Below are 13948 nucleotides of genomic sequence, written 5' to 3' on the forward strand. Positions count from 1 at the left end.
CATAGGAATAAGTAAGGGCACTTTGGTGCCTTTGAAGGGGTATATTCTTTAAGGTAGGAAGCATGAATTTAACTTATGACCTTGCCTAAGTCCTGTGGTAGTATCTTAAAGTTCCTCAGGCATAATCATAGAGGCCTGGTTAGGCCCAAAGAATTAAGTGATAAGGTAATTTTCTCTTCAAGCAAGATTCAGTGGCTGTCTCTGATTAGGAGGTGATTGCACAGAATATCACCCAGAGATGATTCTAAACAATAAAGCTCTTGATGTGTAAGGTCTCATCTTAGAACCAGAGTTCTTATATATAGGATATCCTTAGAGAGTCTGAGTTCTGATGAAGAGAAGGTCTCTTACCAATGCTTTCAGAAGGTACAGCATTTAGAGCAATCTCTGGCATAGAATGGAAGTGTGCTTTAGTAGAGTATCACCTCATCATCTTCCTAAACCAACATTATCCTCATAACAAGCCCCTGCTTAAAAACCATCAGTAGTTCCCCATTATCCACAGAAGAGTCCTTAGTCTTGTACCTAAGGTCCTATTCAATCTAACACTAATTCACCTGTGGCATTAAGCTAACAATCATCATCTATATGCAACCCTATTTTGCAAGGGTTGAAGATAGTACTGAAATGAAGGTGATGAGGTCTATGACTTCAAGTAGTTCCCGTTCAATCCACTACCATTCAAACTCTTTGTTGGAGTTAGGCTACTTTCTTCTTCATATCCTCCTCACTTAGCTTGGGGTCTCATGCATTATAACCTGTGATTTTCCTTTTAACTTTTGCTGTTTCATTCCTTGCCACAAATCCAAATCCCATGTCATCTTTAAGGCCCAAATTCTCTCTCCTCTATAAAGCCTTTCCTGACTAGCCCAGCCTAAAAGAACCACTTTCTCCTTTGAATTCCTATAGGACAAATTTTATGGTTTTATTTATTTGGTCAATAACATACCCTGTATTGTGTTTTGTAAGACAACTTTTCATGTATGTGTCTTATCTTCCCAAATAAATGCAAGACACTTGAGTTCAGACACAAAAATGCATAATGTTCCTTATGGATTCAATGTCATACACTTAATTTGCTCTCAAATTATACTAGCTTATTTCTTCTGTTCTTTTTCGTAATGGGTTATTTATCACAGCAGCAGAAACTACCAGACTGAAAATAAATAAATCAGAAACCTTCTACCTTGAGCAGTTACTAATGATCTCATACAAAAAAAGTTTTGCCCAAAGGAGTAGGAAATTATGCTATATATAAAGCATATAATATGCTAGAGTCTGAGGTCAATATTTTCCTGGATAAGTGTCCAGCATTTGACAAGGAGTTTAATTCTTCCAAGCCCTGGTTATCATTAACACTGGAAAGTTGTATTAGCAAATTCAAGCAAATTTTGTTTTTCATATGAAGATTTTTTAACTTGAAAAAAATATCTCACCTGGAATATTAAAATTATCAAATTTAAAGAGTTGGTTTTCAGTCTCATTAGCTACAGCTAGAAAGAAATTTTGGTGAGTTAAGGAAAGCTTGGTTCTTTTCTCCTGGATTCTTTTAAAATATCATTCTTGTCATAGTTAATACATTGGTATAGAGTAACTGGAATAGGCTGTGCATAATTATTGTGTACCCTAGGACTTGATCCTGACCTGGAACTCCCCACTGGATTCTCAAACCAGGCTGATGGAATACTCATGGATAGTTGATGGAATAGTTGATGGATAGTCATCAAATCACAAGAGAACAAAAGACGAAGGGAAGAAAAAGACCTACAAAAACAAATCCAAAACAATTAACAAAATGGCAATAAGAATATACATATCGATAATTACCTTCAGTGTAAATGGATTAAATGCTTCAACCAAAAGACAGAGACTGGCTGAAAGGACACAAAAGCAAGACCTGTATATAGGCTGTCTAAAAGAGATCCATTTCAGGTCCAGGGAAACATACAGACTGAAAGAGAGGGGATGGAAAAAGGTATTCCATGCAAATGGAAATCAAAAGAAAGCTGGAGTAGCGATACTCATATCAGACAAAATAGACTTTAAAATAAGGACTGTTACAAAAGACAAAAAAGGACACTACATAATGGTCAAGTGATCAATCCAAGAAGAAGATGCAGCAATTGTAAATATATATTCACCCAACATAGGAGTACCTCAATATATAAGGCAAATTCTAGCAGCCATAAAAGGAGAAACCAACAGTAACACAATAATAGTGAGGGACTTTAACACCCCACTTAGATCAATGAACAGATCACCCAGACAGGAAATCAATAAGGAAACACAGCCATTAAATGACACATTAGACCACATGGACCTAATGGATATTTAAAGAGCATTCCATCCAAAAGCAGCAGAATACACATTCTTAAGTGCACATAGAACATTCTCCAGGATAGATCACATGCTGGGCCACAAAGCAAGCATCAATAAATTTAAGACAATTGAAATCATACCAGGCATCTTTCCTGACCACAACTTTATGAGAATAGAAATCAACTACAAGGAAAAAACTGTAAAAAGCACAAACACGTGGAGACTAAACAACCAATGGATCACTGAAGAAAGCAAAGAGGAAATCAAAAAATACCTAGAGACAAATGAAAATGAAAACATGATGATCCAAAACCTATGGGACACAGGGACTTCTCTGGTGATCAAGTGGTTAAAACTCCGTGCTTCCACTGCAGGGGGCATGGGTTTGATCCCCGGTCATGGAATTAAGATCCTGCATGCCGTATGGTGCAGCCAACAAACAAACAAACAAAAACCACAAAACAAACAAAAACCCCACAAAACCTATGGGATGCAGCAAAATCAGTTCTAAGAGGGAAGTTTATAGCAATACAATCTTACCTCAGGAGACAAGACAAATCTCAAATAAACAACCTAATGCTACACCTAAAGTAACTAGAGAAGGAAGAACAAAGAAAACCCAAAGTGAGTAGACAGAAAGAAATCATAAAGATCAGAGCAGAAATAAATGAAATAGAGACGAAGAAAACAATAGAAAAGATTGCTGAAACTAAAAGCTGGTTCTTTGAAAAGATAAACAAAATTGATAAACCTTTAGCCAGACTCATCAAGAAAAAAAGGAAGAGGGTTCAAATCGATAAAATTAGAAATGAAAAAGGAGAAGTTACTCATTGACACTGCAGAAATACAAAGGATCATAGGAGACTATTAGAAGCAACTCTATGCCAATAGAATGGAAAACCTAGAAGAAATGGACAAATTCTTAGAAAGGAACAACCCTCCAAGACTGAACCAAGAAAAAATAGAAAATATGAACAAACCAATCACAAGTACTGAAATGGGAACTATGATTTAAAAAATTCCACAAAACAAAAGTCCAGGACCAGATGGCTACACAGGCAAATTCTATCAAACATTTAGAGAAGAGTTAACACCTATCCTTCTCAAACTATTCCCAAAATACTGCAGATGAAGGAACACTCCAAAATGCATTCTATGAGGTCACCATCACTCTGATACCGAAACCAGACAAAGAAACCACAAAAAAGAAAATTACAGGCCAATATCACTGATGAACATAGATGCAAAAATCCTCAACAAAATACTAGCAAACCAAATCCAACAACACATTAAAAGGATCGTACACCATGATCAAGTGGGATTTATTGCAGGGATGCAAGGATTTTTCAGTATCCACAAATCAATCAGTGTGATACACAACACCAACAAGTTGAAAACTAAAAATCACATGATCATCTCAATAGATGCAGAAAAAGCTTTTGACAAAATGTAACACCCATTTATGATAAAAATTCTCGAGAAAGTGGGCATAGAGGGAACTTACTTCAACATACTAAAGACCATACATGACAAAGCCACAGCTAACATCATACTCAATGGTGAAAAGCTGAAAGCATTTCCTCTAAAATCAGAAACAAGATAAGGATATCCACCCTTGCCACTTGTATTCAACATAGTATTGGAAGTCCTAGCCATGGCAATCAGAGAAGAAAAAGAAATAAAAGGAATCCAAACTGGAAATGAAGAAGTAAAACTGTCACTCTTTGCAGATGACATGATACTGTAAATAGAAAATCCTAAATGCACTACCAGAAAACTACTAGAGCCAATCAATAAAGTTGGTAAAGTTGCAGGATCCAAAATTAATACACAGAAATCTGTTGCATGTCTATACACTGACATTGAAAGATCAGAAAGAGAAATTAAGGAAACAATCCCATTTACCAACACATCAAAAAGAATAAAATACCTAGGAATAAACCTACCTAAGGAGGCAAAAGACCTGTACTCTGAAAACTCTAAGATGCTGATGAAAAAAATCGAAGAAGACACAAACAGATGGAAAGATATTTCATGTTCTTGGATTGGAAGAATCAATATTGTCAAAATGACTATACTATCCAAGGCAATCTACAGATTCGATGCAATCTCTGTCAAATTACCAACGGTGTTTTTCACATAAGTAGCACAAGTAATTTTAAAATTTGTATGGAGACACAAAAGACCCTGAATAGCCAAATAATCTTGAGAAAGAAAAACAGATCTGGAGGAATCAGGCTCCTTGACTTCAGACTATACTACAAAGCTACACTCATCAAAAGAGTATGGTACTGGCATTAAATAGAAATATAGATCAATGAAACAGGATAGAAAGCCCAGAAATAAACCCAAGCACCTATGGTCAATTAATCCATGACAAAGGAGGCAAGAATATACAATGGAGAAAAAGTCTCTTCAATAAGTGGTGCTGGGAAAACTGGACAGCTACATGTAAAAGAACGAAGTTAGAACATTCTCTAACACCATACACAAAAATAAACTCAAAATGGATTAAAGACCTAAATGTAAGCCTGGATATTATTAAACTCTTAGAGGAAAACATAGGCAGAACACTCTTTGACATAAATCTCAGTAATATCTTTTTGTATCCACCTCCTAGATTACTAAAATAAAAACAAACATAAACAAATGGGAGCAATTAAACTTAAAAGCTTTTGCAAAGCAAAGGAAACCATAAACAAAATGAACAGAGAACCCACAGAATGGGAGAAAATATTTGCAAATAAAGTGACTGACAATGGGTTAATCTCCAAAATATACAAACAGCACATGCAGCTCAATATCGAAAAAACAAACAACCCAATTAAAAACTGGGCAGAAGATCTAAATAGACATTTCTCCAACGAAGACATACAGGTGGCCAAAAAGCACATGAAAAAATGCTCAACATTAGTAAGTACTAGAGAAATGCAAATCAAAATTACATTGAGGTCTCACTTCACACTGGTCAGACTGGCCATCCTCAAAAAGTCTACAAACAATAAGTGCTGGAGAGGGTGTGGAGAAAAGGGAACTCTCCTACACTGTTGGTGGGAATATAAATTGGTGCAACCACTATAAAGAACAGTATGGAGGTTCCTTAGAAAACTAAAAATAGAAATACCATATGATCCAGCAATCCCACTCCAGGGCATATATCCAGAGAGAGGCATACTTTGAAAAGATATATGTACCCCAATGTTCATAGCAACACTATTTACAATAGCCAAGACATGGAAGCAACCTAAATGTCCATCGACAGATGAACGGATAAAGAAGTACATATATACAGTGGAATATTATTCAGCCATAAAAAAGAATGAAATAATGCTGTTTACAGCAACATTGATGGACCTAGAGATGCTTATACTCAGTGAAGTAAGTCAGACAGAGAAAGACAAATATCATATGATATCATTTATTTTGGGAAACTAAAAAAAGGATACAAATGAACTTATTTACAAAATGGAAACGGACTCACAGACTTCGAAAACAAACTTTTGGTTACCAAAGGGGAAAGGTTGGGGTAGGGGGAGGGATAAATTAGGAGTTTGGGATTAAAATATACCCACTACAATACATAAAATAGATAATCAATGAGGACCTAGTATACAGCACAGGGAAGTCTACTCAATATTCTGTAATAACCTATACAGGAAAAGAATCTGAAAAAGAATGGATATATATATGTATAAATGAATCATTTTACTGTATACCTGAAACTAAAATAACACTGTAAATCAACTATACTCCAACATAAAATAAAAATTAAATTAAAAAAAGAAGAACATACCAAAAATGATGAAGAAAAATTATGGTAATAAGTGATGAAAGTGTCAGAATTGCCAACAGTAGTCAAAAGGGATTTTATTCTATATATGTTTTACAACTTTTAATGATTTGTATATTCATGAATTCTTCCTATTGTTAAAGTTAATAAAAAGTCATAAAAGCCAAAGAAAATCTCCTCAGAATTATACATCGATCTGTCACTTTTGATTTGCACATTTTTTCTATGTATGTGTACATTAATCTCATCAGAGAAGCCTCTTTAAATCTCTTGACTTCATAAAGGTGTTCCTTTACCTCATATGTTGCTGTACTAAAATAAGGCAGGGACCTACCTACTGTATAGAACAGGGAGCTATACTCAATATTTTGTAATAACCTATAAGGAAAAAGAATGAAAAAAATAGATTTATATGTATGCATACCTAAATCACTTTGTTGTACACTGGAAAATAACACAACATTATAAATCAACTATACTACTATTAAAATAAATTAAAATAGATAAATAAATAAATAAAATGCAAAGTAATAAAAAATAAATTAAGGTGGGGATTTTAAAGAAGATAAAGACTGTATATAGTTCCTGATTATGATATTACATATTTTTGAAACAGGTTACACTTTTTCCCTATTTTACCAATTTATATACATTTTAGAATGCTTTGCATTATATAATGTACAAGTACATAATTTATAGTAAACTAAATATTATATTTGGGGCTAGGACTGAAACCCTAATATTATTCCTTAAAGAAATTAAGTTCAATACACGAAATTTTAACTTATAGTAACTTTCCCAGGAATCTAAGTTGTCAAAAGTGCAAGGACTACTTGTATATAACCAGTTTTGCACAGAAATTTTGGGTAAGTGAGGATAACACAGAATCAGACAAATAGTACAGCATGAGAACGTGTGTTAGAGAAAAAGGAGAGTTTTCCAATATTTAAATTTGTTAGATACTGTAATGGGTGATAAAGGAGGGTTGTGAATCTCTTTCAATGGACTTTTAAAACACCTCACTTATTTGGGATGGTACAGTGTTCTTGCTAAAGCTATAGGTGGCTTATACTCTGGGACTTACCATTTATGTAAGAAGCAGTTGAATGAATTATATAGTAAGATGGCATGCAGTCACAGCACTGTGTCTCATGTGTATTTGTCCAAAGGACAGATACAACATTATACTGGAAAGAATCCAGTATTTGGAATCAGGATGCCTTACTTTAAGTCCAAGTTCTGCCTCTTTCTTGCTATGTGATCTTGCAAAAGTTATCTCACATCTCCAAATCTTAGTCTCCTCAGTTATAAAATGGGAATGGTATTAATAATAATGCCTACTTAACCTGACAGCTGTGAGACAAAGGATATGAAAAACAGTATATGAAAGTCCTTTGTAAACTATAAAATGGTGTACCTATTTTTTATGATTGACTAATTTTTAAAAAGTCTGGCACTGAAAACTACTTCAAGAAAATAACCTTTTTATAATGCGGTACTGCATCTATAATTAAAGTTTTCCACTTGCCAAAACAAGGCTCAGATATGAATAGTTTTTTCCATTGGGGAGATATTTCAAACCATGTTAAGACCCTAGAAGTCTATGATTTCTATTAGAGTTTGGATTTCTTAACACCAAAATAAAAGTTCTTATCACTTGTAACCACGGTAAGTAAAAGTCTGATAGCTGAAGGATGGTAGGTCAAAATACCATCAGTTTTTCAATAAAGAGTCAGAAGGGTGAGGTAAAGGAGCTGCTTGTGTTATAAGTTCTTTGGGCTGGGTAAGAACTCCTTCCTTTTCTAACTATAGATTTTGGACTGTTTTGTCTTCCTTAGTCGTAGTAACAATGCCTTACTCTAAAACTGGACTTCCAGGTAGAGAAGCTGGGACTAGATCACCTAACTGGGGAAACATTTAGAAAGGCTTGTTTCCCACCTCTGCTCCCCACCTCAATGCCTTTCCATGTCCTTATTCAGCTGCGTTCATCCCAGGTACAGTCTGTAATAACTACTACAAGTTCTCACTCAAAATTTCTGTCAGCTACTGTATTATTGGGACCAGTCTGCTATTAACAACATAAACAAATGTTAGAGGCACAGAAGTAAGCATGGAGACAAAGAATAGGTGGCAATGGGGTTACAGGACATGAGAACTTAACTTTTAGCTCTTCATAAAAATCTCAAGATGACTCAATAATCTGGTGGGAGAAAGGTGGAGGGCAAAGTTCTAATTCCTTATTTTTCCTTTGAGGGCTGCCTTTTAGAAAAGTATACTATGTGGATGTGTAGCCTTGCCCCTATATACTACCATTTATTTTTTCATGTACTAGACCATTCTAAAGCAGAATGGGAATGAGATTTTAAAGAAAATTTAGCCAATGTGCATGAACCAGGGTAGAGAAAGGTGAGCTGTTACCCACTGATTGAATCAATTCAAGAAAAGCACTCCAAGTGACAACTGGCAGGATTGTTTACAAACATGCACAACACTGTTTATTATGTTTCCTGATTTATCTGACTGGTTATAAATTATAGTATCACAAAGCTGATAAGGAACCTTCCAAGCTGTCATCTAATCCTACCTAAGCCACCTACATTTGCTAAACAAATCTGGCCATACTTGCCCTTCTCCATCCAAAGGGCACTTATGAGGTTGACATGCTTATATAATCTTTCTGTACACTATTTTCTCATTACACTACATTCGTTGTGTTAACATAGTCTTTATTAGCCTGCTGAGTGGAGAAAAGACTTCCTTCTCACCCTACTTACCTCGGTTGTCATCCTCATTTTCTTCCCAGGGCTCTTCATTTGCTAGCAATGGGTTCTGCGACTCATTCATACACCTCATAGGGAAAGAGTGTCCATCACCAGGGCTGGTGGGGAAATGAAGGCAGTGAGATCCTGCAGCTGACATAGACATTTTATGAAGGTAATAACCCTATTAGAAATAGGAGTGGGGTTCTTAGAAAGACTTAAACCATTTAGCTTATTGACTAAAGCCATTCTGGAATAGGCTCTTACAATAGCATCATTTAGTTGCCCTATTGCTCTCAATTTCTATATCTGTTTGTTTGTCTGCATCAGTCTTGACTCTTTTAGTTTTTAAGCAACTCTTTAATTGCTTCCCACAATGGCCAGTATGGCAAAGTGCACATAAAGCAAACTTCATAAATATAATTTAATGATGAGGATTCCAATTTATATCCCATTATACTATTGATTTGGTTCTAAATTTTAAAGAAAAATGAGCAGATTCAGAATCACTGAGAGAAGAAGAACTACAATCCTGCAGCCTGTAGAACAAAAACCACATTCACAGAAAGATAGACAAGATGAAAAGACAGAGGGCTATGTACCAGATGAAGGAAAAAGAAAAAACCCTAGAAAAACAACTAAATGAAGTGGAGATAGGCAACCTTCCAGAAAAATGATTCAGAATAATGATAGTGAAGATGATCCAGGACCTCGGAAAAAGAATGGAGGCAAAGATCAAGAAGATGCAAGAAATGTTTAACAAAGATCTAGAAGAATTAAAGAATAAACAAACAGAGATGAACAATACAATAACTGAAATGAAAACTACACTGGAAGGAATCAATAGCAGAATAACTGAGGCAGAAGAACGGATAAAGGACCTGGAAGACAGAATGGTGGAATTCACTGCTGAGGAAGAGAATAAAGAAAAAAGAATGAAAAGAAATGAAGACAGCCTAAGAAACCTCGGGGACAACACCAAACACAACAACATTTGCATTATAGGGGCCCCAGAAGGAGAAGAGAGAGGGAAAGGAACAGAGAAAATATTTGAAGAGATTATACTTAAAAACATCCCTAACTTGGGAAAGGAAATAGCCACCCAAGTCCAGGAAGTCCAGAGTCCCATATAGGATAAACCCAAGGAGAAACATGCCGAGACACATAGTAATCAAATTGGCAAAAATTAAAGACAAAGAAAAATTATGGAAAGTAGCAAGGGAAAAATGACAAATAACATACAAGGGAACTCTCATAAGGTTAACAGCTGATTTCTCAGCAGAAATTCTACAAGCCAGAAGGGAGTGGCATGATATACTTAAAGTGATGAATGGGAAGAACCTACAACTAAGATTACTCTACCCAGCAAGGATCTCATTCACATTCGATGGAGAAATCAAAAGCTTTACAGAGAAGCATAAGCTGAGAGAATTCAGCACCACAAAACCAGCTCTACAACAAATGCTAAAGGAACTTCTCTAAGTGGGAAACACAAGAGAAGAAAAGGACCTACAAAAACAAACCCAAAACAATTAAGAAAATGGTCACAGGAACATACATATCGATAATTACCTTAAACGTGAATGGATTAAATGCTCCAACAAAAAGACACAGGCTCGATGAATGGATACAAAAACAAGAACCATATATATGCTGTCTACAAGAGACCCACTTCAGACCTAGGGTCACATACATATTGAAAGTGAGGAGATGGAAAAAGATATTCCATGAAAATGGAAATCAAAAGAAAGCTGGAGTAGCTATACTCATATCAGATAAAACAGACTTTAAAATAAAAAATGTTACAAGAGACAAGGAAGGACACTATATAATGATCAAGTGATCAATCCAAGAAGAAGATATAACAATTATAAATATATGTGCACCCAACATAGGAGCACCTCAATACATAAGGCAACTGCTAACAGCTATAAAAGAGGAAATCAACAGTAACACAATAATAGTGGGGGACTTTAACACCTCACTTACACCAATGGACAGATCATCCAAAATGAAAATAAATAAGGAAACAGAAGCTTTAAATGACACAATAGATCAGATAGATTTATTTGATATTTATAGGACATTCCATCCAAAAACAGCAGATTACACTTTCTTCTCAAGTGTGCATGGAACATTCTCCAGATAGATCACATCTTGGGTCACAAATCAAGCCTCAGTAAATTTAAGAAAATTGAAATCATATCAAGCATCTTTTCTCACCACAACGCTATGACATTAGAAATGAATTACAGGGAAAAAACCCGTAAAAAACACAAACACATGGATGCTAAACAATATGTTACTAAATAACCGAGAGATCACTGAAAAAATCAAAGAGGAAATCAAAAAATACCTACAGATACAGATACACCAGAAATATATCTACACGTGGAACAAATCCTACAGAACACCTACTGAACGCTGGCAGAAGGCCTCAGACCTCCCAAAAGGCAAGAAACCCCCCACGTATCTGGGTAGGGCAAAAGAAAAAAGAATAAACAGAGACAAAAGGATAGGGACGGGACCTGCACCAGTGGGAGGGAGCTGTGAAGGAGGAGAGGTTTCCACACACTAGGAAGCCCCTTCACGGGCAGAGACTGCAGGTGGCGGAAGGGGAAAGCTTCGGAGCCGTGGAGGAGAGCACAGCAACAGGGTTGTGGGGGGCAAAGCGGAGAGATTCCTGCACAGAGGATCGGTGCAGACAGGCACTCACCAGCCCGAGAGGCTTGTCTGCTCCCCCGCCAGGGTGGGCGGGGCTGAGAGCTGAGGCTCAGGCTTCGGTCGGAGCGCAGGGAGAGGACTGGGGTTGGCGGCATGAACACAGCCTGAAGAGGGCTAGTGCGCCATGGCTAGACGGGAGGGAGTCCGGAGAAAAGTCTGGACCTGCTGAAGAGGCAAGAGACTTTTTCTTCCCCCTTTGTTTCCTGGTGCGTGAGGAGAGGGGATTAAGAATGCTGCTTTAAGGAGCTCCAGAGACGGGCGTGAGCTGTGGCTAAAAGCGCAGACCCCAGAGACAGACATGAGACGCTAAGGCTGCTGCTGCCGCCAAGAAGAAGCCTGTGTGCGAGCACAGGTTACTATCCACACCCCCCTTCTGGGGAGCCTGTGCAGCCCGCCACTGCCAGGGTCCCAGGATCCAGGAACAACTTCCCCGGGAGAACGCACGGCGCACCTCAGGCTGGTGCAATGTCATGTTGGCCTCTGCCGCCGCAGGCCCGCCCTGCATCTTTACCCCTCCCTACCCCCGGCCTGAGTGAGCCAGAGCCCCCGACTCAGCGGCTCCTTTAACCCCATCCTCTCTGAGTGAAGAAGAGACGCCCTCTGGTGACCTACACGCAGAGGCGGGGCCAAATCCAAAGCTGAGCCCCTGGGAGCTGTGAGAACAAAGAAGAGAAAGGGAAGTCTCTCCCAGCAGCCTCAGAAGCAGCGGAGTAAATCTCCACAATCAACTTGAGGTACCCTGCATCTGTGGAATACATGAATAGACAAGGAATCATCCCAAACTGAGGAGGTGGACTTTGAGAGCAAGATTTATAATTTTTCCCCTTTTCCTCTTTTTGTGAGTGTGTATGTGTATGCTTCCGTGTGAGATTTTGTCTGTATAGCTTTGCTTCCACCATTTCTCTGAGGGTTATATCCATCCGTTTTATTTTTCTCTTAATAATTATTTTTTATTTTAATAACTTTATTATATTTTATCTTACTTTATTTACTTTATCTTCTTTATTTCTTTTTTTCCTTCCTTCCCTCCTTATTTCCTTCCTCCCTCCCTCCCTGCCTCTTTTCTTTCTTTCTTTCTTTTCTTTCTTTCTTTCTTTATTTCCTTCTTTCTTTCTTTCTTTCTACTTCTACTAATTCTTTCTTTCTACTTTTTCTCCCTTTTATTCTGAGCCGTGTGGATGAAAGGCTCTTGGTGCTGCAGCCAGGAGTCAGTGCTATGCCTCTGAGGTGGGAGAGCCAACTTCAGGACACTGGTCCACAAGAGACCTCCCAGCTCCATGTAATATCAAATGGCGAAAACCTCCCAGAGCTCTCCATCTCAACACCAGCACCCAGCTTCACTCAACGACCAGCAAGCTACAGTGCTGGACACCCTATGCCAAACAACTAGCAAGAGAGGAACAGAACCCCACCCATTAGCAGAGAGTCTGCCGAAAATCATAATAAGTCCACAGACACCCCAAACACACCACCAGATGTGGACCTGCCGACCAGAAAGACAAGATCCAGCCTCATCCACCAGAACACAGGCACTAGTCCTCTCCACCAGGAAGCCTACACAACCCACTGAAGCAACATTAGCCACTGGGGACAGACACCAAAAACAACGGGAACTACGAACTCACAGCCTGAAAAAAGGAGACCCCAAACACAGTAAGATAATCAAAATGAGAAGACAGAGAAACACACAGCAGATGAAGGAGCAAGATAAAAATCCACCAGACCTAACAAATGAAGAGGAAATAGGCAGTCTACCTGAAAAAGAATTCAGAATAATGATAGTAAAGATGATCCAAAATCTTGGAAATAGAATAGACACAATGCAAGAAACATTTAACAAGTACCTAGAAGAATTAAAGATGAAAGAAACAACGATGAATAACACAATAAATGAAATTAAAAACACTCTAGAAGGGATTAATAGCAGAATAACTGAGGCAGAAGAACGGATAAGTGACCTGGAAGATAAAATAGTGGAAATAACTACTGCAGAGCGAATAAAGAAAAAAGAATGAAAAGAACTGAGGACAGTCTCAGAGACCTCTGGGACAACATTAAACGCACCAACATTTGAATTATAGGGGTTCCAGAAGAAGAAGAGAAAAAGAAAGGGACTGAGAAAATATTTGAAGAGCTTATAGTTGAAAACTTCCCTAATATGGGAAAGGAAATAGTTAATCAAATCCAGGAAGCACAGAGAGTCCCATACAGGATAAATCCAAGGAGAAATATGCCAAGACACATATTAATCAAACTGTCAAAAATTAAATAAAAAGAAAATATATTAAAAGCAGCGAGGGAAAAACAACAAATAACACACAAGGGAATTCCCAGAAGGCTAACAGCTGATCTTTCA

The 13948-nt window shown here is 37.5% G+C and overlaps 1 protein-coding gene across 2 annotated transcripts in view; it reads right to left on the reverse strand.

Moving 5' to 3' along the window:
- Positions 1 to 13948, reverse strand: part of ZDHHC15 (zDHHC palmitoyltransferase 15) — a gene marked incomplete at both ends in the record, with an annotated part of 102230 nt that overhangs the window by 4640 nt on the left and 83642 nt on the right. For both annotated transcript variants that reach the window (XM_082681677.1, XM_082681676.1), the window contains one exon: positions 8884 to 8987. In XM_082681677.1, the coding sequence (XP_082537803.1) occupies positions 8884 to 8987 (104 nt within the window). The remainder of the gene's footprint in view (positions 1 to 8883; positions 8988 to 13948) is intronic.

Source organism: Grampus griseus (assembly GCF_964374135.1).
Source record: "Grampus griseus genome assembly, chromosome: X".
In the NCBI taxonomy this organism is placed as follows: Eukaryota; Metazoa; Chordata; class Mammalia; order Artiodactyla; family Delphinidae; genus Grampus; species Grampus griseus.